Genomic DNA, 25,375 nt, shown 5'->3' on the forward strand with positions numbered 1-25,375 from the left:
TTTCCTTTAGGTCCACAACATGTTTAACTGAATGAAATTTGAGCAGCGCATTAAGGCACCCCACTGGTTTCCGCTAAAAAAGCTTCAGATAATAGGCTATTTGACACCGATTTGAGGTCTAACGACCAATTTGAGTCAATTTACTGTAACGACCAAGAAACTATAAAATATCAGCAATAATAGTGAACAAAATAATAAAGGTTTATTGAGAATTATTATTATTGTTGTTTCTAAAAATAAATAAAGTGTTATGCTGTCATTATCATAACCGCTGTTTGAAGTTGGCTTATTATTACGACTACATGATAGGCCCTTCTAGCCAATTGATTTTGTAATCCGTATTTATTTTACGAACACCAGTCAGGGACAACTCTGCTACAACATATTTAGGTCTATAGCTTAAGGATTCCAAATCATATTATAGCCTACATCCACTTAAAATTCAAGACGAATCGTCCAAATTGAAGGGATGTTATTTTCGATGCAGAAAGTGCAACCAATTGTTCATTTACGTGTATATTTGGCCTACCGTGGTAATCGTCATGGTTTCCTTCTTGATTGGTCCAGCTGAGAAATTCTGTCGAACGGTCGTTGTCCGGCCTACTTTGAATTGAGGAGCAATGGCAGCGAGGAGCAGTAGTATTTGCTAGAAACGCTGTTGCTTGGATGCAAGTCCTTCGCCTAAGAACGCTTACTGAAATTGACAGCACTTTTGGAGCTCTCCAGCGGTCACTAGTGTGGCTCCAATCCCGTGGGTTTGTTCTTGGTGATGACATCAAAATTCGTTGTAGGCAAGTGTCTTTCGAGTACATGTCGTTCCACACTGCACTTTGGCTCAAATTGTGTATTTCACAGGCCGTTAATCTTATAACGACAACATTGCATTTCAAAGACGTATACGTTTAGATTAAAACATTTCTAAAAGTAATGACATATAGTCAATCATTGTCTAAAATAACAATCAAATATGCCATAGCCTAATATGTTAATCTATTGTAGCCTATTGTAATTCTTGAACCCAACAAGCCATGATTCGGATACATTTGACAGTAATTGCGCAAAAGTGTGTAAAACGGCATTTTATTGCTCACACAGAACAGTTAAAAGATGAGTGGACTGCGTTTCACTAAACCTGTAGGCTACATTGCATAGATTTTAAGGCCATTCGTAAAATGATCGTAAAGATAAATGAAACTCTGACATCCACTGACCCGACGGAGAGTCTGTCATCTTGAGCGAATCAAAATGATGTCACGGAAAGCCACAAGGGGACCTCGGAGTTGCCAAATGCTTTGCAGTTGATCAAGACTCTTGCCACTAAAGAACACCCCGTTCGTAACGCAGACAGGACACACGCACCCATAGCAGTGTTGGACGTTGACAAATGGAGAACTGATGGAGGAGAATTGAGCAATTATCTACTTAGTTTATTCTTGTTGGACAGTAACGATTGGCGAGGTCTTCGCCGAGTTATTGACTCAACACGACTTATTGTGCAGTCCTGCTACACGTAAGTGCTGATTGCCGACCATCAAAGCAAGCGGTAACAGTGAGGGGCTCGCTTCAACCCAGAGTGCGCCGAATGATGTCCTTTCTGGCGGACCAGTGAGAAGGAATCAAAGGTATCTACAAAAGGAGCACCTGTACGCTGGCTCTGAAAAAGGAGCTGCTTTGAAAGTCATGGATAGTACACTCTATCACTCAGCGGGTGTATTCGGCTCCCCCTCAGCTTCTGAAAACTTGACTGCTGGCGGCAACATGATCACCACCACCAAGCCTCTCGCTTTTTCGATCGAACGGATTATGGCCAGGACGCCTGAACCAAAGTCGATACCTATACCTAACTTGTTTCACCATGCTCCCGTGGTTAAAGCGGACCCAAAGCAGACGCCCAACATGAGCCCATCGTCACTACATTGCATGATACCCTTTGTGCCACTGGCATACGAGCCGGGTCACAAACTCAATATAAACGGATTAGACACAAATCATTTTGACGCTTCCACATATAACTCAAATGAGTTGATGGGCATTGGATTGAATTATAAAAATGAACATCAAGACGTGAGCCCGTCAGTTGGACAATACAAACTCTTTCGACCTCGGGTGGTAAACCAGTCCTCCTTTCACACCATGGGGGCTGTCTGCTACCTGAATTGCGGCGAGAGTGCGTGCCCACCACCGGCCAGCATCGTAAACATCCACCCCATGGCCTCATACTTTCTTAACTCTCCGCTTCAGCACGCGCGCCAGAAAGCGTTTCTTGCTGAGAAAAATAAAGTGGGTAACTGCGTGGAGAGATACCCCAGCGGACTTGCTTTCAAAGACCTTTCTCACACTCAGCTCCAACATTACATGAAAGAGAGTGCCCAGATTCTGTCTGACAAACTCTTTAAAGGCTCCTCCAAATTGAGCAGTACATGTCCAAATGGGAAACCTAAAGTATTTACCTGCGAAGTTTGCGGAAAGGTACGCCATTGACATGCCGTGTATGTAATGTATGTATGTAATTACCTATGTATCATGATGATCGACAGGCTATTCATTTTAGAATTGGTTCCCTATCAATCGTTTAATAACTTATTCATGTTCTCTTCACAGGTTTTCAATGCCCACTACAATTTAACGCGCCATATGCCTGTGCACACAGGCGCGAGACCATTCATCTGCAAAGTGTGTGGTAAAGGATTTCGCCAGGCCAGCACCCTTTGTCGTCATAAAATCATTCATACTCAGGTAAATACAATAAATACAACATAATAGGCTAAATTGTCGATATATAGCTAGGCCTGTCTGCAAAATAACTGTAGGCAAAATTGTATTCATATTACCATAGCCTAACATATTTTATTAACCTAGTTTTTATTTTACATTATCTAACAGATGTTAATATGATAAACTATTATTAGAACATGTATTCAAATGTTTATGTATGTATTTCACATTCAAAGGAAAAACCTCACAAGTGTAATCAGTGTGGAAAAGCGTTTAATAGAAGTTCGACTCTCAATACGCACACGAGAATTCATGCCGGTTACAAACCCTTCGTGTGCGAGTTCTGTGGCAAAGGATTTCATCAAAAGGGTGAGTTTTAAAAGTATGTTGGCAAGGAGACATTCCCATTGTATTTTGTTGTTTTTCACCAAAAAGTGTATGTTAATTATTGTATCATATTTGACAGTTTGGGGATTCGCGTTATTGTGCTAGCGTGGCCCTATATAATTGGTCTTAAGTAAAGAGCTACTTATCGGAAAAAGTATATAGGCCTATGAAAATGATGGTACACCTGACATAGGTTATTGCTTTTTAAGTAATGGAATTGAATTGCTAAAATCGGCCTGTTTTGTCCCCTAAAGAGGGCGAGTGCATTAATGTGTATTCATCCTCTTTTTTTCTATTGTCAAGGTAACTACAAGAACCACAAACTGACACACAGCGGCGAGAAACAGTTTAAGTGCAACATATGCAACAAGGCCTTCCACCAAGTATACAACCTGACGTTCCACATGCACACGCACAATGACAAGAAGCCCTTCACGTGCCCAACTTGCGGCAAAGGATTCTGCCGGAACTTTGACTTGAAGAAGCACATCCGAAAACTGCATGATCCTTCGGGATCACAGTCCCCAGTGAGTCTTGGCTCAAGAGAATCTCACTAGAGTTCTGGCGCAAAGATAACGACAAATAACCTACATGTTACCCATTGATGACGAACAAAGCGTATAGGCCTACAGCAAGTCATTGTGGATCAGTAGCCTACGCATTTTCATCGAACTTGACATGTCACTTTTTGCTGTTTTGTTTCCTTTAATTATCTCAGGATTACTGTAAATGTTTTATGATATTTATTTGAAAATTGCAACACTGTCTGGAAAAATTAATTATACTATATAAAAATGTAATTGTGATGATGCCTGTGGTAAACCCGTCCCAATTTTAAATGATGCCAATCCTTGATGACACAACTTAATTTGCCAATTATTGTGAATATGCAAAGATTTGCAGACTTGCTATCTTGTCTAGACACGTGCTTTATGGAAAATAATATCAATAGGGTATCAGAAAATAAACAATGGAATGTAAATCTGTGTTTTATTATGGTTTCTGTTGATGTTATTGGGCATATCATATTTTGTCATTAGTAGCCTATTGGCCTAGGCTACACTAGCATAACCCTAACCCTGCAATTATTCTCTTATCGTAATTAGCCTAGCCTACTTTTAGTCTACTATTGCGCTGCTTCTGTCTTTTTAGGACGTTTAGTTTCGTCAATTAACCAAACTGATCAGATGGCCTTGATTCATTACAAAAATGCCCCTGACCACTAAGTGTTTAATAGTTCACTGATTCGTGTTAGCTGGTCATTAGCATACATAGTATTTTAAACACCGCAAAAATGTCCATTAAAAGCTAATTGTACACTCTTTGAAAGTGTATAAACTTGTCACCTTTTTATCCTATTTAAAAAAAATAATGTTTAAAATTGCCCCCTCTTGTGGAGTTACTAACAAAAAAGACAAACCTAACGAAACGTAGGTGTAGCCTAAGCAAATAGACGGGACATGTTTGCTACAGAGATGAATATGGCATTTCACTTTTTACTGTGCCTTCTCCGTAGGCTTATGTCCGAACAATAAATTAACGTGGCTAAATGCATGTTTTGAAGCTACGTGGCCAGCCTTCGGTTAAATGTCGAGAAATTGTCAATGTTGTCCATGTATGGTGGAGCTATATTGTCTATTCTGAGCGACTATGCGTTTCCTGACCTTTTCAAAGATAAATTAATTGATCAAGTCATTTCTGGGCTCCTACGATAAACGTGCATGCAGACTCGGCTCCAGAACGAATTAAATGGGGGGGGGGGGGCATTTTTTCACAAGGGGGGCATGCATTTTCAAAGCATGTATGAGTCCAAATAAGAGCATATTCCTGCATATTCTGCAGGAAAGTGTAACCATCTTGATATTTAATTTATTGCCAATGCCAGTATTTCTTATACTTTCACAAAATTATTTGTTGAAGTGACACAGCATCCCCCCCCCCCCCCCCCCCCCCTGCGTGCATGTAGGATATCAAAATGAATGTGTAGGCAAACCTTCCAAAACACTCCTGAATGAGTATTGAGTCATTTGAAAGTATTTACACCTAGTCCTGCAATTCATGACGTGTTTTGTTTTGGTTGGGAAGTTTGTTAAATTTGGGAGCAGACTCCTTGGCCGATCCGCGTTTGTGTGTACTGTCTGTCTCGTTTGTAGTCATAACACTGCGACGGCAACGTCAAGGACAAGGAAAGAAGGCCGATCCTTCGCTCTGAAATGGGATTGGTTGAAGCAGTCTGCTGGACTCAAATTACCCCTTGCTAAATGTAAATCCTTTCGCGACTCATAGGACTGAGCAAATTCACTAACTGGTAAGCTAAATAACTCACTAAGTGGCTACAAAGGCCATTATAAGTGATGCGTTATATGTTTTAAGATCCTAAACACAGTTTACTGCGTTCTCCCACGTATTCAAATTAGGCTAATTCTCCCTGAACGCCAATCCACCTTGGTGCTTAACGTTAGCTTACCTTTAGAAGGAACGACGCCACACTGTGCTTTGGAATTCGTTCTGAATTTGTCTTTTTGGTAGCCTACATAAGGTGGGTGAAGATGTCACTTGAAATGTACCATGTTCGCAAGAGTTTGATGCTCGAGCCAGGCAATGCTAAAGTTATCGCTTCATTCCTACAAGTTGCTTTTTCTTAAGTTTAGCTTGGCACTGTTTAAAGCTACCAGTATGCAACCTGCGTTACGTTCGCTATCCAGGCACATTTCACATAAAATGTGCCGACGTGTGTGTGTGTGTGTTTGATATACAATTGTGGTGGACTGGGCTGTAGAAGTGATTTAATGCTTGGTTTTCTGTTTAGAGGACGGCTATTCACTCATCCATGAGTAGACTACTTGGGGAAACTTGAAATTATAGCTTAAAAGCTAACCATACCTAACCATAAATGGCTAGGGAACCATACTCAGGCGAATGTGTTCATGGTTTGCCCTGCAATTTGAAATGTGTATTGTTCATGACGCTGGATTAAATTAAGAATTTATTTGTATTTATGATTAGGGGGTTAGGGTCCATGTCTATGTAAATGGCCCCATACCAACCTAATGAACTCTCAATATTGCGTTATGGGTAAGATAGGTATTATTTAAAGTTAATTTGCGGTTGCAGAAGTCAAATCTGTGTGCACCACAGACTGAGGTGTTCATGTCAAATCTGTTTTTGCACTTAATTACGTTAAAATCATTCTTATGGTGTCTTATCGATGACACATCAATTGTGATTGACATTAACTTTTGAGGTAGGCCTTGCATGGTGTGGGTCCCATATTGTTGCACAATTCTCCCCAGGCAAACTAAACCTGCTGCCAAAACCAGCCTCTCAGGATTTCCTGTTATTTATTGATCAATGTGTTTCAAAACGAGTTTCACATTTGTAAGAGAGAATATTGGCACAGACTCACAATAACGAACATCTTTCAGTTATCCACAAAACAGAAGTTCTGTAGTCGTTCGTCACTCACACTTTTGTCCAAAAGCAGGGAGGGGGAAGCCATGTTCCGACTCCTCAGACACCTGCAGGGTAGGGGCACGCCGAGCTGCCTGTGTGGCCAGAGACGCTATGAGCACCACAAGAGTGTCATGGCTATCAGGCGGGAGGACATTAACGTTTGGGAGAGACGGGCACCCCTCGCGCCGCGACACATCAGAGAGATTACTGCCGCTGGACACAAGGTCCTGGTCCAGCCATCCAACAGAAGAGCTATACACGAGAAGGTGAGCTAGGAGCATTATTTGATATGGAATATCACTTCATATTAACATTATAACTGTTTTTGAAATGCAGAATGGACAAAGTGTCCTGGACATGTCATGTTTATCATTTCAGTATTATGAGAAAGTAGGTGCCATCATTGAGGAGGATATTTCTGAGGCCTCGCTCGTCATTGGTGTCAAGAGGCCTCCTGAATCCAAGATCTTTCCCAGGAAAACCTATGCTTTCTTCTCTCACACTATAAAAGCACAAGAGGCTAATATGGGGCTGCTTGATGACATGCTCAAAAAGGTATGCAGCTTGCAAAAGATCTTTGTTGTTACCACTGTCAACTAAAGCAAACTGATATTTTGGTTCTCTATGGTCCGACACATATTGCAATTTCAAACTCCAACCAGCATTATTTATCACTTCATCAGCTATTATGAGAGAAAATACGGAATTATCAGACTTTCTTGCTGTAGAGGATTTCCTGGATTGTACCCTTGCAATGAGTAAACCAGGCTTGTTTTAGTAAGTTTACAGGTACTTACTGTACTTTTATCATGGTCATTATACTTTTTTCTAGGAAGCGCGGCTTATCGACTACGAGAAGATGGTGGATGCAAATGGGTTTCGCATAGTGGCGTTTGGCCAGTGGGCTGGTGTGGCAGGTAAACTAGAACCTAGAGAACCACAATAAAAGTAGTTGGAGTACATATGTTTTTAGGTGTTATGCTTTAAATATTCAGATCTATTAAAATTTAAAACCACATTTGTATTGTTTCACTCTGCAGGAATGATTAATATTTTGCATGGCTTGGGGCTACGTTATCTGGCACTTGGTCACCACACCCCGTTCATGGTGAGAGTTTCAAATGCACATTAAAACTGTTTACAAACAAGCCCTTCTTTTTTTTATTTTTTTTATTTTTTAACATCATTTCCTGTTTTGGGATATCCACAGCACATCGGCATGGCCCACAACTATAGGAATGTGAGCCAGGCCATCCAAGCAGTGAGGGATTGTGGGTATGAGATCTCTATGGGCCTCATGCCCAAGTCGATTGGCCCGGTGACATTTGTGTTCACCGGCACAGGCAACGTCTCTAAGGTAAATTGGCCCGCGCTGTGCCAAATGATGTGCAACCAATCATCAGAATTGATTAAAATTACCTCTTTTGAATTTGATGTTTTTCTTTGTTGCAGGGAGCACAGGATATCATTAATGAGCTACCCTGTGAATTTGTGGAGCCCCACGAGCTACAAGAAGTCTCTCAAAATGGAGGTACTCAGTTCGCTTCTACAAAGTTTGCCTGTCAACGTATCTCGTGTTGAGTTTGCGCCACTGGTCCTTTTGATGAGTGTGTGATTTAGCTAACCGCGTCTCCGCGTGTCGCTGCAGACATGAGCCGAGTGTACGCCACGGTCCTGAGTCGACACCACCACCTGATGAGGAAAAGCGATGGGGTCTACGACCCTCTGGAGTACGAGGCCCACCCGGAACTCTATACCTCTCATTTCAGGACCAGCGTGAGTGTGTGCCCACGGCCCTTCTTGCCCCATCCATACCAGCACACAGGTCACCTGTTCCTGCTGCTCAGGTCTAAACTTGTGTCTGAGGCCTGTGCCGAGCAACCCCCCCCCCCCCCCCCTTCCCTTCTCGGCAGGGGTGGGGGTCTGATGAGGCCACACTGTTCTCCTGTTTCAAAAACAGTTTCTGACTGTTCCTAATTGTGCGAACATCGGATGCTTGTGTGGCTTCAGTCTTTCTTATGTGATACGGAGACATACACGCACAGCGGTGGAAGCCGATGTCCAATGATTGCATTTGAATGGGTATTGGGGATATGTTTATTTGCTGCATGCTTGTTTGTGGCAGCCAACACTCATGGAAGAATATCGGCAAAAACAACAGTGGTAAAAATTATTGTGTCGGGAATGGAAAGGGCTCAGTAGTGAAGGAGGAGAGATAATGGTTTAAAGAGTTAGACATTGATAAAACGACCTTGGACATTCAAATGTTGGAGCTAGTTCTGGCAAGGCAATCGGGCAGCGCATCAATTCTTCTGCTGATGTCACTCACGCAATCAACTACAGGTGTGCTAATTGAAGGTCCAGCCCTCCCCCTTCAGAGGACTTGAACACTGCATGCATTCACAGAGCCGGACCCACATGCTCATACATCATATGTTTGCCAAGGTACCTGCATATTGTGCCACTGCTGCTACCCACCGCAATACCCAGCTTCTCCATACTATGTTTTGTGTTGTCAATACAATATGTTGGTAATGCTGTGTAAAGCTTTTTGACTTGTTAAAAAGTTTACTTACGTTTGAAAGGATTCCTGTCTACCGGGGAATCTTATATCCTATGCTCCCTGCCTGTTATTGTGCTATGCTCCAAGGAAGGGAGTTCCCCCTTAGATATAACCACACCACCAAAGAAAGCCCATTTCAATTAATGGTAAAATCAATACCTGAGTGTGTTGACAGAACTTATGAGCAATTATACTTGAATTTTTCCTTTTGATGGTTGTGGTTGTATTGAGGTGACATTATCTTCTACAGAAAACATGATCTGCTGAGTTCAAAAATAGGTGACCTGGAATGCAACCTTGGGTGCCACAATGCCGGCCGTCATAGAGGCCTTTGTTTCCACACTTTCTAGTGGACAACAATTTAAGAGTTCTTGCCAACAGTGTTTCTGTACCTGAAAATGTGAAACATTTGTCCCGTAGTGCTCTTCCCGAGAGTAAAACCAGCCGTTTAGCCAAATGCTCTACAGGCTTTCAGTCCACAGAATTGACAAGCGTGCAGTGTGAGTTGGTAGGCTGTCAGCTTGTCTTTTACTTTGAGAGCTCATATAGTCTGTGTGTCCTCCTGACCCCAGGTGGCTCCCTACACCACATGCCTCATCAACGGGATCTACTGGGACCCTCAAACTCCCAGACTCCTGCGGAGGTTGGACGCCCAGAAGCTGCTGAGGCCCATTAAACCCTCAGCTGCTGCTACTGAAGGATGGCCTGAGCTTCCCCACAAGTGAGTCTCACACACCTGCACCTGCACGCACACGCACACGCAGGCCAACGGTCCAAATGTGTCATTTCCGGTCAAAAACACAGAACACGTTATTCAGAAAGTCTTATAATAGTCTTTAATAATTAGCAGATTTTTTTTGTCTTTCCTTTACCCGAGTGTTTGGAGTTTTTTTATATTTTCTTGTTCAAAATCTGCTTTTTCAGAAGCTGTTTGCAGTGCTATACATGATATTGAACATAACTTACTGCGAGATTGTGGTTCAGACGTTTCCTTGCTCCAACACACCTGATTCAAATGAATGGGTCGTTATCCAGCTCTGCAGAAGCCTGTTAACGACCATTCATTTGAATCAGGTGTGTTGGAGCAGGGAATCATGCAGGACAGGGGGTCCCGAGGACCAGGGTTGGGAAGCACTGAGTTAGAAGTAGGCAACAAGGATTGCGGTTCAGTTATCAGTAAAGTGAGGTCAAGTGTCAAAGCTTATCTTGAACAATGTTTACGTTACACGGTAGCTGCTCAGAGTTGTGATAACCGATCCTGACCTTAAACAGGAAAACTGTTATTGCCTCTAAGTCCCTTTTTTCAATATCCACCCCCCCACCCCATCTCTTATTCTTATTAATTGTTTTTGGTGACCTTTTTTGAGTTTTTGTTGTGTTCTCCTCAGACTCCTGGCTATCTGTGACATATCTGCCGACGCAGGGGGCTCTATACAGTTCATGACTGAGTGCACCTCCATCGATAAGCCTTTCTGTATGTATGATGCCGACCAGCACATTGATCATGACAGGTACGAACGCACAACTGCCTCTTGTAAAGACCTCCGCTCCTGACTAACCACTCTGTTCAGAAAAGTACCGTTGTTGTGCATCTTCATTGTGATGTGTGTGCCCATGGGTTCCTGTCATCTGTTTCCTGTTACCTTTTCAATTGTGTTATTGTTGGCTCCTCGTCCTGAGTCTTGTTCTATGTCATTTCAAAATGTGACATTTTGAAAATGTTATTGTCCTGATGCATTCCTGTCTGAAAGTCTCTGTGTGTGTGTCTGGCCTTGTGTTTCTTTCTCGTTTCTCCTTGCAGTTTTAAATTTGAGTTGGAAACGTATTTATTATTATTACTATTATTTAACTTATTGTGTTTCCTCCTAGTGTGGAGGGCAATGGGATCCTCATGTGTTCCATTGATAATCTGCCTGCCCAGCTCCCTATTGAGGCTACAGAGTATTTCGGAGACCGCCTCTTCCCTTACATTTGGGAGATGGTAAGGTTTGGCGTGCAGGGGTAAGGTGCACAGAATGACCCCTGTTCACCATCTCCTGGTCCTTTGTGCTCGTAGAGGTTCACAGGGTTCTTGGTTTAGTTTGCTTTTGGGGGAGTGTGGGATGTGGGAACCCCACCATTGCAAGCACATAGACGTTCCTCAGGGCTCTGTTTGGCCACTCAGACTTGCCCTAGATGGAGGCGACTTAAAGAAGGGGTCTTCAGTTTCCATAGTCAATTCTTTATTTATTTTTGACTTCAGCTCCCGTCAGACGCTACCAGGCCACTAGAGGAGGAGGACTTCTCTCCTCAAGTCAGAGACGTAGGTGTCACACTCAACTTCACGCTTTCTTTTTGCTAAGTGTTTTGTTATGGATAGATCATGGTGATGATGATGATGATAGGAGTTGAGCATCTGGTAGATTAAGATTATTTTCTAGATATCCATGTATATTTTTCTCAATAATGATTAATGATCAAAATATACAAAATACAACATTTTTGTTCATTAACGCCACATTAGAATATTGTTATGGTTTGAATAATAAATGAATATGATAATGATTCTTTGGCAGTTTGGTTAATGGGATTGCTTGACAACAATAAACACTAATAAGATGTTCTTTTTTATGAAGGCTGTCATTATTTCGAATGGGAAACTTACCCCAAAGTTTGAATACATTGAAAAACTTCGGGAAAGAAGGTAAGATGTAATGGCTCTACTTCACGCAATATGAGAATGGCTTTCTTGTTATAAGTACCAATACTGCTTTGAAGGTGTCATGTATGCTTTATTAATGCAAATATAACAGTTGTCATTATTTTACAATGTGTTGTATTTAACATTGTTGTGTTACATGTTGGGGTGGGGGCTGTTTAAGGCCATACTGTAGGTAGTTTAGATTATTCCCAGTCTTGTTAATGAAAAAATAAATGTCCTGTAATTCCCTTGGATAAAATGTTTGTCGCATCATTGAGGAGATGCATCCATTCTAAGGAAGATTCTTTTAAAGATCACGTGAAAGGTAAAACTCTGCATTCATCTAGAACACTTGTGTATTTGGGCTACTCGCAAACCTGCAATACTATATGGGGTGAATAGCTTGTGAATGCCACAAACGGCAGTTAGTATCTAGAATGCATTGTAGAGTGCTCTCCGACATCTAGTGTGCATAGCTTTAGCAAAATGTGCTGTAATGTAATTATTTCATTACCTACTTGGGACTCACCTTTATATACAGTCAAGTGTAGGCAGTTTTTTAGGCTTTTCAACTAAACTATGTTTAGTTTCATCCAACCAGCAGGGGAGCACTCTTTGGCTATACACTAAGAGGCAGTTCACAACAGTTCATTGGGTGCCTGCTGGGGAGAGCGCTGACTAACCCTGGTGTTGTTCCGTCCCCTGGACAGTGCATTGGCGGTGTGCTGGTGTGTGCCACTCTACCCCTGCCTTAACACCTTGCATGGCTAGCGTGTCACCGCTGCTGTCACCACTACTGAGACTCCGGAGGTTCCCCTCGCGGTGGGGGGCTCCGTCGTGGGTAGAAGTCTTTCCTCACTCTTAAAAACATGGCAACCGTTTCCATCTTTCCCTGTCTGTTCCCTTTGCCCATTTGTTCTATCGAATAGGGATGTCGTCGCCGTTCTCTTTTACCTCATTAAGAAATGCATCTCAAACATCTTTTAAATTTCAAATCCATACTTTTGTAATATTTTTCTCTTCATTATTCATTTCTTTCTTATTTGTTTTTTGAATGAGACACCACTCTTCTATTTGTTTAATAACCCAAAAAATCGCTGAGAATGTTGAGATTTCTTCTTTAAAGTATTTTTGGGGAGTTGTGTTGTAGCAGTGATAGTATTGCTGTGGTCAGTTAGACATGTTAGTTTGTGTCAATTGACAATGGGATATATTCCGCCCCATCAACTTAATCTGTACGGAACGGTTTCTGCCCCAATGATACATAGCCTGTTGAAGCCCTTTAAAAAAATGGGATCAGTCATAAAGTGTGGAGCTGTAGATGGTTTAGAATCAGTCATTGTTACTCAGACCAAGCACCTGTAACCCTGCTTGGGCGTGCTTTGTGTCCGACTTTGTTTTCTAATCAACCACCAGATCTAGTTAACCACCAGATCCTGCTCTCCACACTTTCTGAGATGGGCATCACTGGCACTGCACTCCAGTGGATCTCATCCTACCTGTCGGGAAGATCCTACCAGGTCTCCTGGGGAGGCAAACTGTCAGGCCCACGCCAGCTCTCCACTGGTGTCCCACAGGGCTCCGTCCTTGGTCCCCTCCTCTTCTCTCTGTACACCACCTCACTTGGACCAATCATCACCTCCCATGGCTTCTCCTACCACTGCTACGCTGACGACACGCAGCTGTACCTGTCATTCCCTCCGACCGATCCGGGGATCTCAGCTAGGATTGAGGCCTGCCTCGCAGACATCTCCGCCTGGATGACTGAGCACCATCTCCAGCTGAACCTTGCCAAAACAGAACTTCTCATCATCCCGGCCAAACCCTCCATCTCCCATGACTTCTCAATCACCCTGGGATCTGCGACGGTGACCCCCTCATCCTCTGCCAGGAACCTTGGGGTGACCATGGACGACGAGCTCTCCCTCACGGCCCACATTGCTGCGGTCTCCCGGTCGTGTAGATTCACCCTCTACAACATCCGGAAGATCAGGAGATACCTGTCTGAGCACTCCACCCAGCTGCTTGTCCAAGCACTTGTCCTCTCCAAGTTGGACTACTGCAACTCGCTGCTCGCCGGTCTCCCATCATGCGCAACCCGCCCTCTTCAGAGAATTCAGAACGCAGCGGCCCGTCTGGTCTACAATCTACCCAGACGCTCCCACGTTACCCCGCTCCTCATCTCCCTCCACTGGCTACCCATAACGGCCCGCATCAGATTCAAGACCCTGGTACTGACCTTCCGAGCAGTGAATGGAACTGCGCCCGACTACATCAAGTCTCTCCTGCAGCCTTACACCCCCACCCGCCACCTACGGTCTTCTTCAGACAACCGCCTGGTGGTCCCACCTCTCAAGACTGCCCGGTCCCAGCACAAGCTCTTCTCCTGCCTGGCACCCCAGTGGTGGAATCAACTCCCCACCTCCATCAGAGACACGGACTGTCTCTCCACCTTCAAGAGAAGGCTCAAGACGCACTTGTTCCGGGAGTACAATGGTACTTAGGAATGGTTTGCTGAATCCAACGCTAGTTTCCTCAAGGTTCACAATGACTCTTGCTTAGACTGTTGCTCTTGTTGGTTAGTGGTAGCTGATTTAAACTGTTGTATTCTTCTTTTTTAGTTAATCCTATTTTTATTGCTTTCCTACAGGTACACCTGCACTTAGAGATCAATGTTGTGTAATTTTAACTTGTTTAACTACATGCTCTTATGGTCTCTTCCCTTTAGCACTATTTTTTGGTTGTTCACAATATGTACTTCTTGTCTTTGACTACCCGCAATGCTGTGGGGCTATCTTGTTGTTATTATCAGTGACCTATGCACTTTGTGAAGCTCTCTCTTGGAAGTCGCTTTGGACAAAAGCGTCTGCTAAATGAATAAATGTAAATGTAAATGTAATCAAGCTTCCAGCTTCACCTCTCGAGACAAGCTTGTGTCTGTGTCGTCAAATCCCCGTGATTGGGTGTGTGAGCTGTTTATTTAGGATCTGTAAACTTGGGGGGGTAAGTGTCTTTTCTGAGGGGAGTATTACTTCCCCTCGTCATTGTTTTTCAATTAAGTGGACAGCCCTTTTCTTTTGTGAGTGGACTGCCGGCTGGAAGTCACGCAGGTCCGAGTACGCTTGTGCTCGTGTACAATGTCATAACCAATCATGCTCTGGCTAGAACGATTGGGTGCCTCTAACTCTCAGGGGATTTGGAGGGGGGATCAGGATATTGCTGAGCACATTGGGGGATAGGGGAAGAGAACATGAATACATAAAGTAGCAGACTAAAAGGGGGGGGGGGAAATGGGGGATTTTTAACGATTTGTATATTGTGTTAATATTGCAAACGGCATGACAGCAACTGTCATAAAATAAGTCATAAAAACAGCTTTTACCAGCTACCTTGAGAGAGGCCTATCACATTAACGGTTATAATTTAGAGACAGTTTAACCTAAAATATCTCATAATGTGACTAGGGGTGGGATTCTTTTGATACCTCACGATTAGATTCAAATCGATTATTGGTCACGATTCAATTAAAAATCGATTCACGATTCATAAATATTTGATTCAATATATGCTTACATTATATAAAAAATGTAGAATCGCTAAAAGAATTAATCGAGCAACTTATTGAAGGGTGATGGGGATACCACCCCCCCCCCCCAATAACGCTGTTACACTGCGATGAGTTGCCATGGTTTCCTTGCCATGGGGATGGTAGAAAGATCTCGGATGGCTGTGGGGTGGGCTGTTTTCACGCACGCTGCTGGTCGTCCTGAATCCTCAGTAGGTCCAGGCCAAAACATAGTCTTAACCACTGACACAACGCTTACAAAACGAATCACTACAACCCTGTTATACCATCTCTGGTTGGGTGTGGTCAGGTTTGTCACCCAAAACGCACACATACCTTCTTACAGCAACATTTTTGCTCTTCGACTTATAAATAAAACTCGACTTATAAATAAACCTGATAAAAGGTCAATTTATTTTTAGACTCTTGGTTGAGCTTTTCCTGGTGGGACAGTTGGGTACCTTGAAAGACAGTTGGGAGAGGGGATCTGGACAGTTTGGGAGTGCGCTGCGGTTACAGGGATCTGGGCCCACGGATGTGTGTGGCACTAAGCTTTCATATGTGAATCGATTTTTTTCCCCCACCCCTACTGTCTACTTGCTCATGTTTATGGCAGGGGCCTAACACTGGCACAATTTGGTGGTGTTGTAAATGCCTTAAACTGATATCACACTGACCTTTAATCAGGCTTTCATTTAGGCATACCTCTGTCTAACCCTGTTTCCATCAGCCGTTTTGTCCAATATTCTGACTAATACTGCATAAATGCTGCAATTAAATGTAGACACATTATTTGATTGTTTGTGCACATTACTATTTGTTGCTTTACAGTATTATTGGCCTTTAGAACTTAAAACACAAAGCAGCAAAGACTAACTAAAGACCTGGCACACTAGTCTCACACTGCCCAGTGTTAGATCACCTTCATTCTGAAGTCTCATCCTGGGATTCAGGTTTATATCCCAACACTTTGGAAGCTAAACGCTTGGCCAAATCATTGACAGATGTTGACCAATTGTTGTATGTCACTGTGGCTTGCACTGTTTTAATGGAGCAATTTCTGTTTGCAATTATTGGACTCTGGGTTGAAGGGTACACAACTAAAAAATCTGGAATGTGAATATCATTAGCCGTCTAAACATAATACCTATTTTTATTTGATGTGCCTTCCAATCATGAAATATTCAATGTTTTTCTTCAAGTGTATTGCTTGAAAAGACGGTGCTTTTCTTTGAGATTTTTTAATAAAATTACAAAGATCATTAAAATCAGAATGATTTGCAGGGTCATGTGGAAATCAAGAATCCAGGGTTTTGGCTGTGTTGTACATTTGTGGTGTACACTGGTTAATGTGGAAAAAAAAGCTGTACATTGTCTAATTTCAAGTTGAATAATTTTCACCATCAAATCACACTCTGCTTCACTGATTTTGTTTGGTTGCAGCTTTCTAACTGTACTTTATGGCTGTATATTACATGTTGGAAAATGTTTATTTACTGTTGTCATTATAATGATTTGTGTGTTGTTGTGTCATCAGGGAACAAGCCCAGATCATGAAGAAGACTGGAATGAAGCGTGTGCTGCTGCTTGGCTCAGGCTATGTGTCAGGCCCGGTCATTGAGTACCTGACCCGTGACCCCGGAACACAAGTGACTGTTGGTATGGAAATATGGACAACAAACTGTTAAAGCTTTCAAGTCTTGTAGGGATATATTTGTCAGGACATTCTTTTGTTATTTTTATGAAACTTTTAAACTGGGCACTGAGGATTTATTTCCCCTCAGCCTTCAGATGAGATGGTACCATTTTAGTTGTAACTGTCCCTTATGGTGACCTAACCTTAGCAATACAATGTATTTCTCTCCTTTACATTTGTTTTAGCATCTGTGTTGCTGCATCAAGCGGAAGAGCTGGCAGGCAAATATCCTAACACCATTCCCGTCATGCTGGATGTTACCAGTCAAGAGGGACATCTGGCGTCTCTTATCAAGGAGCATGACTTGGTCATCAGGTACTGCACAACGTTGTCTCCACATCCTTTCTCACATTGCCTGGTTCATATTTTTGTCCTGTTTAATTATTATCATTGTTGTGCCTCAGCTTGCTACCTTATGGGTACCACCCAGTGGTAGCCAAGCAGTGCATCAAGACCAAAGTCAACATGGTGACAGCCAGCTACCTCAGTCCTGCCATGAAGGACCTTCAGCAGAGGTAAGAAGGGCAGATAGGAGGACAAAAACCAGCATACAATGATTCAAACAAGATGTGCGTTGGCATCTGAAGAATCGTAAAATATGAGGAAGACATTGTTGAATATGGAACAAGGACACATTCTTTTTGTCATTTTTATGTGGATATACAAGATCCTTTTCCCCTGCACGAGCTTACGGATCATCGGGTCACATATGAGTGTGTTTGGTTGCCTCAGTGTGTGGATCTCTTTCCAGTGCGGAGGAAGCGGGCATCACCATTGTGAATGAGATGGGTCTGGACCCTGGCATTGACCACATGTTGGCCATGGAGTGTATCGACCAAGCCAAGGCTGACGGCTGCACTGTGAGTGAGCTGTGTGTGTGTGTGTTTGCGTGAGATCAATAGCGTGTGTGTGTTTGCGTTCGTAATGATTGTTTGAACGTATGTCAGCAGGATGAGTGGTGGTCTGTCTGTTTCCTTGGCAGCAGGAAAGATTGAGGGCCCAACAGATTGACACACCATGTGTGTCCAATTTGTCCTTTTCTTCCCATCCGTTCGGAGAAAACGGATGACATCAGTAGCATGCCGCAGAATTAACACGCAATCTAAAAACACCCTTCAAGCTTTGCATTGGTGTGTGTTCATTAGTCATTTCAAATTCTCACATAAGCGTGTCTGTTCAGGTGGAATCCTACAGTTCTTTCTGTGGTGGGTTGCCAGCCCCAGAGTGCTCAGACAACCCCCTGCGCTACAAGTTCAGCTGGAGCCCTTATGGAGTCCTCCTCAACACCATCAGCCCAGCCATCTTTCTGAAGGACAACGAGGTACCGTCCCCTGCATTGCCCACCCGTCGTGTGTGATTTACAGCTTAGTTTATCTTTGTTAGCCATTTCTGACTCTGAATCATACTGCTGTTAGATAGAATCGATTAGTGTAATGCCCATAGAATGGAGGACCTTGATGCTTACATTCTTCTGTGATTTCTTTTGCCGTTCTTTGTGAATTGAAGAATCCTTGGCTATGTGCCTTTGGTAAAGCTATTTAGACGAAGGTCCAGTATCCAGTTGTGAAAGTAATTGTGTGTAAAGGACTATTTCTTCATCCCCCCCCCCCCATCTCACACACTGCCAAGGTCATGAGTATCCCTGCGGGAGGAACTCTGATGGACTCCACCTCTCCCATGGAGTTTCTGCCTGGCTTCAACCTGGAGGGCTTTCCCAACCGAGACAGCACCAAGTACGCTGAACCCTACGGCATCGAGTCAGCACACACTCTCATCAGAGGAACACTCCGCTTTAAGGTGGGCCAAATGCCTGAGTTTGTTTTTAGCAGACAAGTCGAAAGTCAACGTGTCCAGATTTTTTTTAATACGTGTTTGGTTCTAGTCTTGAGTTAGAGATTGGTTTTGGGATGAGCTGTGTTGTCAACAACCTGAAATATAGCACTTTTAGGCATGTGTGTTTTTGTGGATTGTGGGATTCAAAATGTAATTTCTTGTCACAAAGGGTTTTTCCAAGGCAATGAGTGGCTTTGTTAGGCTGGGCTTGATCAATACTGAGCCGTGCTCAATGCTGCACCACACTTCACCTCCAGTCTCCTGGGTAAGGACATAAACGACGGTAACCCATCATGCAGGCTACGTCATCATTACCTCAACATTAAAACAGAATCATAAATTAATAAAACGTTCAAACAAAACTTCATAACCTATGGAACAAGACTGAGTATAAGCACAGAAGCTTACATAAACAGTCACTAAGTGCCGTCGTCTTCACACTCGGCTCTCTGTGACACAGAAAGAGCTCCTTTGCAAGCTGATTGGTCTGTCTCCTGCCATCTCCAACGAGGCCTTTGAGGAAGCCATCTACGAGCACATTGGCAAGGACGATTTCAGGATGGAGACCCTCAAATGGTAATTGTTGCTAGATTGAACCATATAGGCCTTTACCATTGAGCATGGCTGTCTTAAAATGTTCCTACAGACTTGTCAACATTTGTGCTATAACTTGCTATCGGTAAGAAGTATACAATATCATGAACAACTATGGAAAGGGCAGCGAATAGCCCTAATACAGTGCAGATTGCCTATCTTCCATTCTTTATAAAATATCTAGTTAAAGAAAAATGTAGAGCTTTTAAGATGAGTCTGAATATGCATTGATCCTGATGTGTATAGACATGCCATTATTTCCATAGCTGAGCTAAAATTACCTTTGCCATGCGTACTCTATTGCGGCATGCACTCCCACAATAAAGCTTGAGAGAGGGGTATGTAGTAGAGTGTTGGGTTAACATTCTTAACAAAGGCAGAGCCACATGCTTTGGATATCCATTAAAGCTTCTGCAGGGCTTCAGTAGTTATTGTCGGGTTCAAGGTTGTTAGCAGCACACTTTGCCTTCCGCTTTGTTCTAATCAACTGAAAAGTTGTGAGAAATGCCTCAGTGCTGAAGATAAATGGCTGGAAACATTTGTGCCACTGTGAAAGAGAAAAACTGACGACCCACTCGCACTTGAAGTTCACTTATGCCATTTCGGTGTCAATTCTCCCAGACTGCAGGGCCACTGTCAACCAACTTTGAGTCTTGTTGGGTTGTTTGTATTGACAGGTTTGGGATGCTATCCGAAGACATCGTTCCCCAGGCGGAGACCGTGCTGGCTGCCCTGGCAAAACACCTAGAGGCCCGTCTCTCCTTCAGTAAGACCCACGTTTAACTGCCATGCTACTACTGCATATCCAAAGCATACTGTAGTGCATATGTTCCGATATTAACACAGGTGAACCCACTTCCTCGTCCCATCCTGTGCTCGCGTGCTCTGCTTTTTAGAGAAAGATGAGCGGGACATGATCATCATGAGGAACGACGTCGGTTTGCGCCACCCCACCGGCGAGCTGGAGACGAAGCACATCAGCCTGGTGGTGTATGGAGATCCCAATGGCTATTCCGCCATGGCCAAGACTGTGGGCTACCCGGCTGCCATTGCCGCACGCATGGTGCTGGATGGTTAGTAATGCCTGTGGCCGTGCCGCAGTATGTACAGTAGATGTAAATTGTGAGGTGAAATGTTTAAGATAGCTTTTAGACTATAAAAAAAAGTGTCAGATTGGGATGTTATTAATCGTTTCACTAACATTTCAGCCGAATAGTGAAGATTTAGTCTAAAGGAAATGTCTTCTCCACAGGTGAAATTAGTAAGAAAGGATTGGTGGTGCCAATGACCAAGGACATCTACGGGCCGGCGCTGAAGAGGCTTCAGGATGAAGGCTTGCTGTTCAGCTCCAAGAGCACAATCCAGGAGTAGTAGTAGGTTCAGGTGACTTCATGTTTCTGTGATCGTCTAAGCACACAAAAATGCTCCTTTCATCGGCTCAGAATGTAAAGTACTCGACAGGCGTTTTAGTTGTTTATCTGCCCTGCGGTTAGAGAAGGGTTTTTTGCACGGGTCATCGGACCCGGGGCAAATACTGTAAGACATTTGAGTGTACTTGATTACCCGTACGCTCAAATGTTAATGCAAATCAAACTTCTCCAATTACTTTCAAGGAACTGATCCATGTGATTGAGCCAAGCCTTATGGCCACACACCAACCATACATGGAGAGACAGGACAGACATGGGGTCATTTACTTACAGTAATTGAAAAACAATAACTAGTATTTGGATGCATAGTCCCTGCTAGTTTGTGGTTCATCACATAAGAACTCAACAATTCAAATACAATGCCTCTTCACAAGAGTGAAAAAGTAACTTTTACTGCTGGAGACAATGTTTTGAAAACATTCAACCATACTATACCCCTGACCCACAGTATAGATATGTTGCAATAAGTCAGATGTTGATATTATATATACATCCACAGTCCAGTGTAAAATGTGATGAATACTTATTTGACCATGCCCCATCCCCGTACTATTTAGACGTGTTAAACCCTTTGCTAACCATTTTTGGAATCTAAAAGATGGGGAACAAGCCATTAGATCACAACTTGGAACAAATGGTGCCTATACAAGTGACATACCACTTAATTTACTGTAGAGTTAACAGAATCTGGAGGAACTCTTTAAGCTGTGGAAATCTAGAGCCCCTGTACAGTGTTTATGGTATGACCTATGTTTTTCTTTTTTTATACACTGACTCAACTTAACACACTAGATTTCTGTCCCACAAATCTTATCAGTGAAGAGAGTCCACCAAACTACTGTATTTTGTGTACAACTCTTACAAAAATAGCATCCAGATGTATTTAAGAGCAAAAGCTGCTATTTATATAGACTCTTAGACTACAAACTAAATGGCTCAAAATATTTTGAAAAATGTTATTGTATTTATTTTCTAGGTTAGAAAATTGTCATAAATTGAAACCCCACAAGTTAATTTCCCTTCATTAGTAAATTGTGATCTGGGTGCTTACAGTATATGTAAAAATAGTGGAAGACTACTTTGAAAATACATATAATTTGTTTTAACAGACCAAATTGTAGTATGGCTTTTTTTTCTTTTAAGGACTGAGCTTTTGTTGAGCTTTTTTGTATTTCTTATAAACTGAAATCAAAAATTGTCCTACAAACTTTCATGATCCCTGTTGTTTCTTTCTCGCAGAGAAATAAATTCAGATACATAAAAATGCATCTTCCAAACCATTTGGTAGTTTTGAATTGGTTTAATATTACAGTACATAACCAATTAGGTTTCTACTTATAGGGGTGGTGTTCAAATACACTATGAAGATTCTACTAAAATAAAATACACAATACAAACAAATGTTTCGTTAAAGTACACTTTTTTCCCCTCTGTCACTCAGAAACAAACTGTCAGCTTTCTGCTTCCACTCAATTAGGGCCCATTCATGCAAACTAGGCCACCAAGCAGGGGATAATTGGGCATGTAATTAAAAGTCAAAAATGCAAATGTAAGTATGGATACAGTGGCTGGTCAAGGTGGTGTCTGGACACTTGACCTATTTTCCCCGGAGAAGACGCATTTCTTGGGGAGTCTTAGACCAGATTAGAATCAATTGGAATAACCAATTCTCTTTAGGGATTATAACATAATGCCATGAGTCGCATAGCTGTTTCTGGGACTACATGATTATCTTTTCCTGATGCCTTGCTTATTTTTCTCTTTCTTTGTACCTATGATCATAACACTTATTGGGATACTTCCCTCGGAAATCTTTAATCCTCCATCGAGTGATGGGGGAGGGAGACGGGCTGTCAGAGGTGCCTCTTGGCAGTTATAGATTTTTCTTTTTACTTACACTTTAGGCATTTGGCAACTGGTAGTTTGCAGAACATTCAAATGGAAAGTCTTGTGCAGTCTTTGAAATACCAACAGGTGAATACAAAACTCAACATTTTTACTTATTTCTGCAAAGTACATTGTAAACAACCAGATTTACACAATTCTTTGGTCATTGTTTAAAATCCTGTTTGGTGTATACATTCTTTAAGATCACTAGTATCCTTAAATAATCAAGTTTCGATTTTTTGAAACATGACAATACAAAACATTCAAGAATACATGAATTTGCTCAGTAGAATAAACCCCCTCAGTACAATCTGATCACAATGATCATATTAGACTTTCCCCCAAAAATTGATAGACCAGTCTGTTTGTTTAATCCTTTTATCTAATTATCCAGCAATGTTTATGAACCGCTAAGTATCAGTACCCCATGCATCTTAATGTTACAAAATACAGAACACTAATGTGAAAACATAAAAAATGTACTTTAACTATATTAGAACAGTCATTCATTGACTAGAAAACTGTAGCAAAATATAAATCTAGAAGTATAAATAGAAATTTGGTCCATTTACTTGGTTATACTATTTACATTCAATTTCTATTACATGCCCTTTATGATTTTCAAATTGAAAGCACACCACTGCTACAAAAGGAAATAGTACTTACAATGTACAACTGGAAGATGAGTGGCTTGGCCCCTCACAAAATGTATTTTAACACAAGTAGAATTTTCCCTCTTAAGCTACCTGCCAATAAATATGCAAAAGATTTCGTCAAGAAAACATCAGGTGGTTAGCCTGGCCAGATCAATTTGCAAATGCATATTAGTCTGAAACCTTAATTTTTTATTTCCAAGGGGCGTTATCAACAAACGCAGACCTAAATGCCTTGATGTATCTAGATACAACCAATGAGAGCAACAAAACAATCTTGGTTGTTTACAAAAATGCCTCAGCGGTGCTCCTCTGTACAGTCATCATATCAAACCTACCCCATATTAAGTTAATGGTTGCAAATGTCCCGGGACTATTAAGGCTGGGTGGACAGGTCGATCTGCCAGAGCAAATTAACATATGCTTCCCAGGCTATCAGAAGGGGGCAGTTTAAGACAAAAAAACTGGAAGGTTAGTTTACAATTTGTATCAAAATCGTTAAAAAGTACAAGATTAATATACAAAGGCACGCATTACAGGATCGTACGGGAGAAAGGGGTTGGGGGGCAAACACAGTTCTGTTTGAAACTGAAACCGGAGACAGTCCATTTATGAACGGCATTAGGAGTTCTTACTGTGGTTAAACCAGCGATTCCAGGCTCTCTGCAGCACTAGTAGGACTGGCCAGGCTGGTACCGTTATCAGATGACTGAAGCATTCTCGTGTCTTCCTGCGTACTCACCAAACTCAGAATAGCTTTGTACAAAAACTGGTACTGGTCCTGCATGGGGCAACGGGAGATGAGGTTTGAACGTTTCACAAACAAAATGGTCATGCCTCAGGTACACTGGAAAATGGCTAAATATAATCTGATAAAATAGCCCAGTCCAGTATATACTCACAATGTCACTGAAGATTCCAGGTCTCATTAAGTTGGTCATTTTAGCCACTTGGAACACATCCACAGAGCTCTCTGCCTCCAGTTGATGGGACAGAGTCAACAGGGCACAGAAGGTTCCTGCTGGAACGCCCCCAACACTGCAGAACAACACGATTAAAAAAGGTACCAATGTCATCTCTTACTGGTAATACAAGACAGTAACGCAACATGGGACAATCTTGCTGTTTATGATCATTGACCTATGCACTTTTTGTGAAGCTTTCTCTTGGAAGAGTCTGCTAAATGAATAAATGTAAACGTAAATGGAACGGATCAAACATGTATGAAGAGCTTAATATCTGGATAATTAAAAGAATGAAGGATGAACAAACAGATCCTAAGAGGTCTTACTCGTCGTGGACCACCATGGGGCCCTCCATGGAGACGGTCTCCTTCCGGATCAGGGTGAGGAGCTCAAAGGTGCTGCTGATGGGACTGTCTGGGTTGGGCCAGCGTGGCACTCGGTAGTGCCTCACCTCCAGAACATAGTCATCCTGTCAACCAGGAAGACAATGATGTGAGTATAGTTTACTGTTACAACCTAGGTCAAGGTCAATGCATAAGGCTTTCATAGGCCCAGTGTCAAATCGTAACCTATGCTGTTGCAACATAACCCTAAGTTGGTTAAACGTTAATGGTTGCCAACTGTCACTCTTTAAAACAAACTAAAAATGCAAACGACTGTAAAACCAAGTTATCACAGTTATATATTTTGGTATACCCATTTTATTAAATCCAGTGAAATTCTCCATCATGGCAACCAACTATGTAGGTTGCCATATGGAAAACATGTTGGTTTCAATAAGCACCTTCTCATTCACAAATTGATTCTAGGTTACTGAGTAATAAGTTAATGTGTTGATGTCTATTATATGCAGTTAATTTGTTGTTCCAAGATTTTACATTTCCTAGAAAATAATTTGCAAGTGAACAGCAAAAATGTATTTATTGACGCGTGTGTGTGTGTACATAAATGTGT

General features: G+C 42.2%; 3 protein-coding genes across 6 annotated transcripts in view; 2 read left to right on the plus strand and 1 right to left on the minus strand.

Moving 5' to 3' along the window:
* The first annotated feature begins 1,680 nt into the window (after positions 1-1,680).
* Positions 1,681-3,781, plus strand: fezf1 (FEZ family zinc finger 1). The gene is made up of 4 exons (XM_047034612.1): positions 1,681-2,469; positions 2,602-2,736; positions 2,952-3,084; positions 3,406-3,781. Exons 1-4 carry the CDS (start codon positions 1,681-1,683, stop codon positions 3,657-3,659), a joined length of 1,311 nt encoding a protein of 436 aa, XP_046890568.1. The 3' UTR covers positions 3,660-3,781.
* A 1,516-nt stretch (positions 3,782-5,297) lies between these two features.
* Positions 5,298-22,123, plus strand: aass (aminoadipate-semialdehyde synthase). 3 transcript variants are annotated; one of them, XM_047034793.1, is made up of 25 exons: positions 5,298-5,410; positions 6,584-6,821; positions 6,934-7,110; positions 7,388-7,472; positions 7,596-7,663; positions 7,766-7,912; positions 8,008-8,086; positions 8,204-8,331; positions 9,691-9,839; positions 10,507-10,629; positions 10,988-11,099; positions 11,361-11,420; positions 11,734-11,801; positions 12,112-12,123; positions 16,901-17,022; positions 17,245-17,374; positions 17,464-17,574; positions 17,811-17,919; positions 18,240-18,380; positions 18,689-18,856; positions 19,062-19,157; positions 19,353-19,468; positions 20,164-20,252; positions 20,383-20,559; positions 20,739-22,123. In XM_047034793.1, exons 2-25 carry the CDS (start codon positions 6,600-6,602, stop codon positions 20,855-20,857), a joined length of 2,808 nt encoding a protein of 935 aa, XP_046890749.1. In that variant the 5' UTR covers positions 5,298-5,410; positions 6,584-6,599; the 3' UTR covers positions 20,858-22,123. The 3 variants fall into 3 exon arrangements, with proteins under 3 accessions (XP_046890749.1, XP_046890750.1, XP_046890751.1); XM_047034794.1 differs by having other exon boundaries at positions 6,587-6,821; XM_047034795.1 differs by lacking the exon at positions 12,112-12,123.
* Positions 21,946-25,375, minus strand: part of ptprz1a (protein tyrosine phosphatase receptor type Z1a) — a 47,284-nt gene continuing 43,854 nt past the window's right edge. For both annotated transcript variants that reach the window (XM_047034792.1, XM_047034791.1), the window contains 3 exons: positions 24,748-24,890; positions 24,359-24,494; positions 21,946-24,237 (listed from right to left, as the gene is read on the minus strand). In XM_047034792.1, the coding sequence (XP_046890748.1) occupies positions 24,097-24,237; positions 24,359-24,494; positions 24,748-24,890 (420 nt within the window). In that variant the 3' untranslated portion in view covers positions 21,946-24,096. The remainder of the gene's footprint in view (positions 24,238-24,358; positions 24,495-24,747; positions 24,891-25,375) is intronic.

This window comes from Hypomesus transpacificus, chromosome 14, assembly GCF_021917145.1.
Source record: "Hypomesus transpacificus isolate Combined female chromosome 14, fHypTra1, whole genome shotgun sequence".
NCBI lineage: Eukaryota > Metazoa > Chordata > Actinopteri > Osmeriformes > Osmeridae > Hypomesus > Hypomesus transpacificus.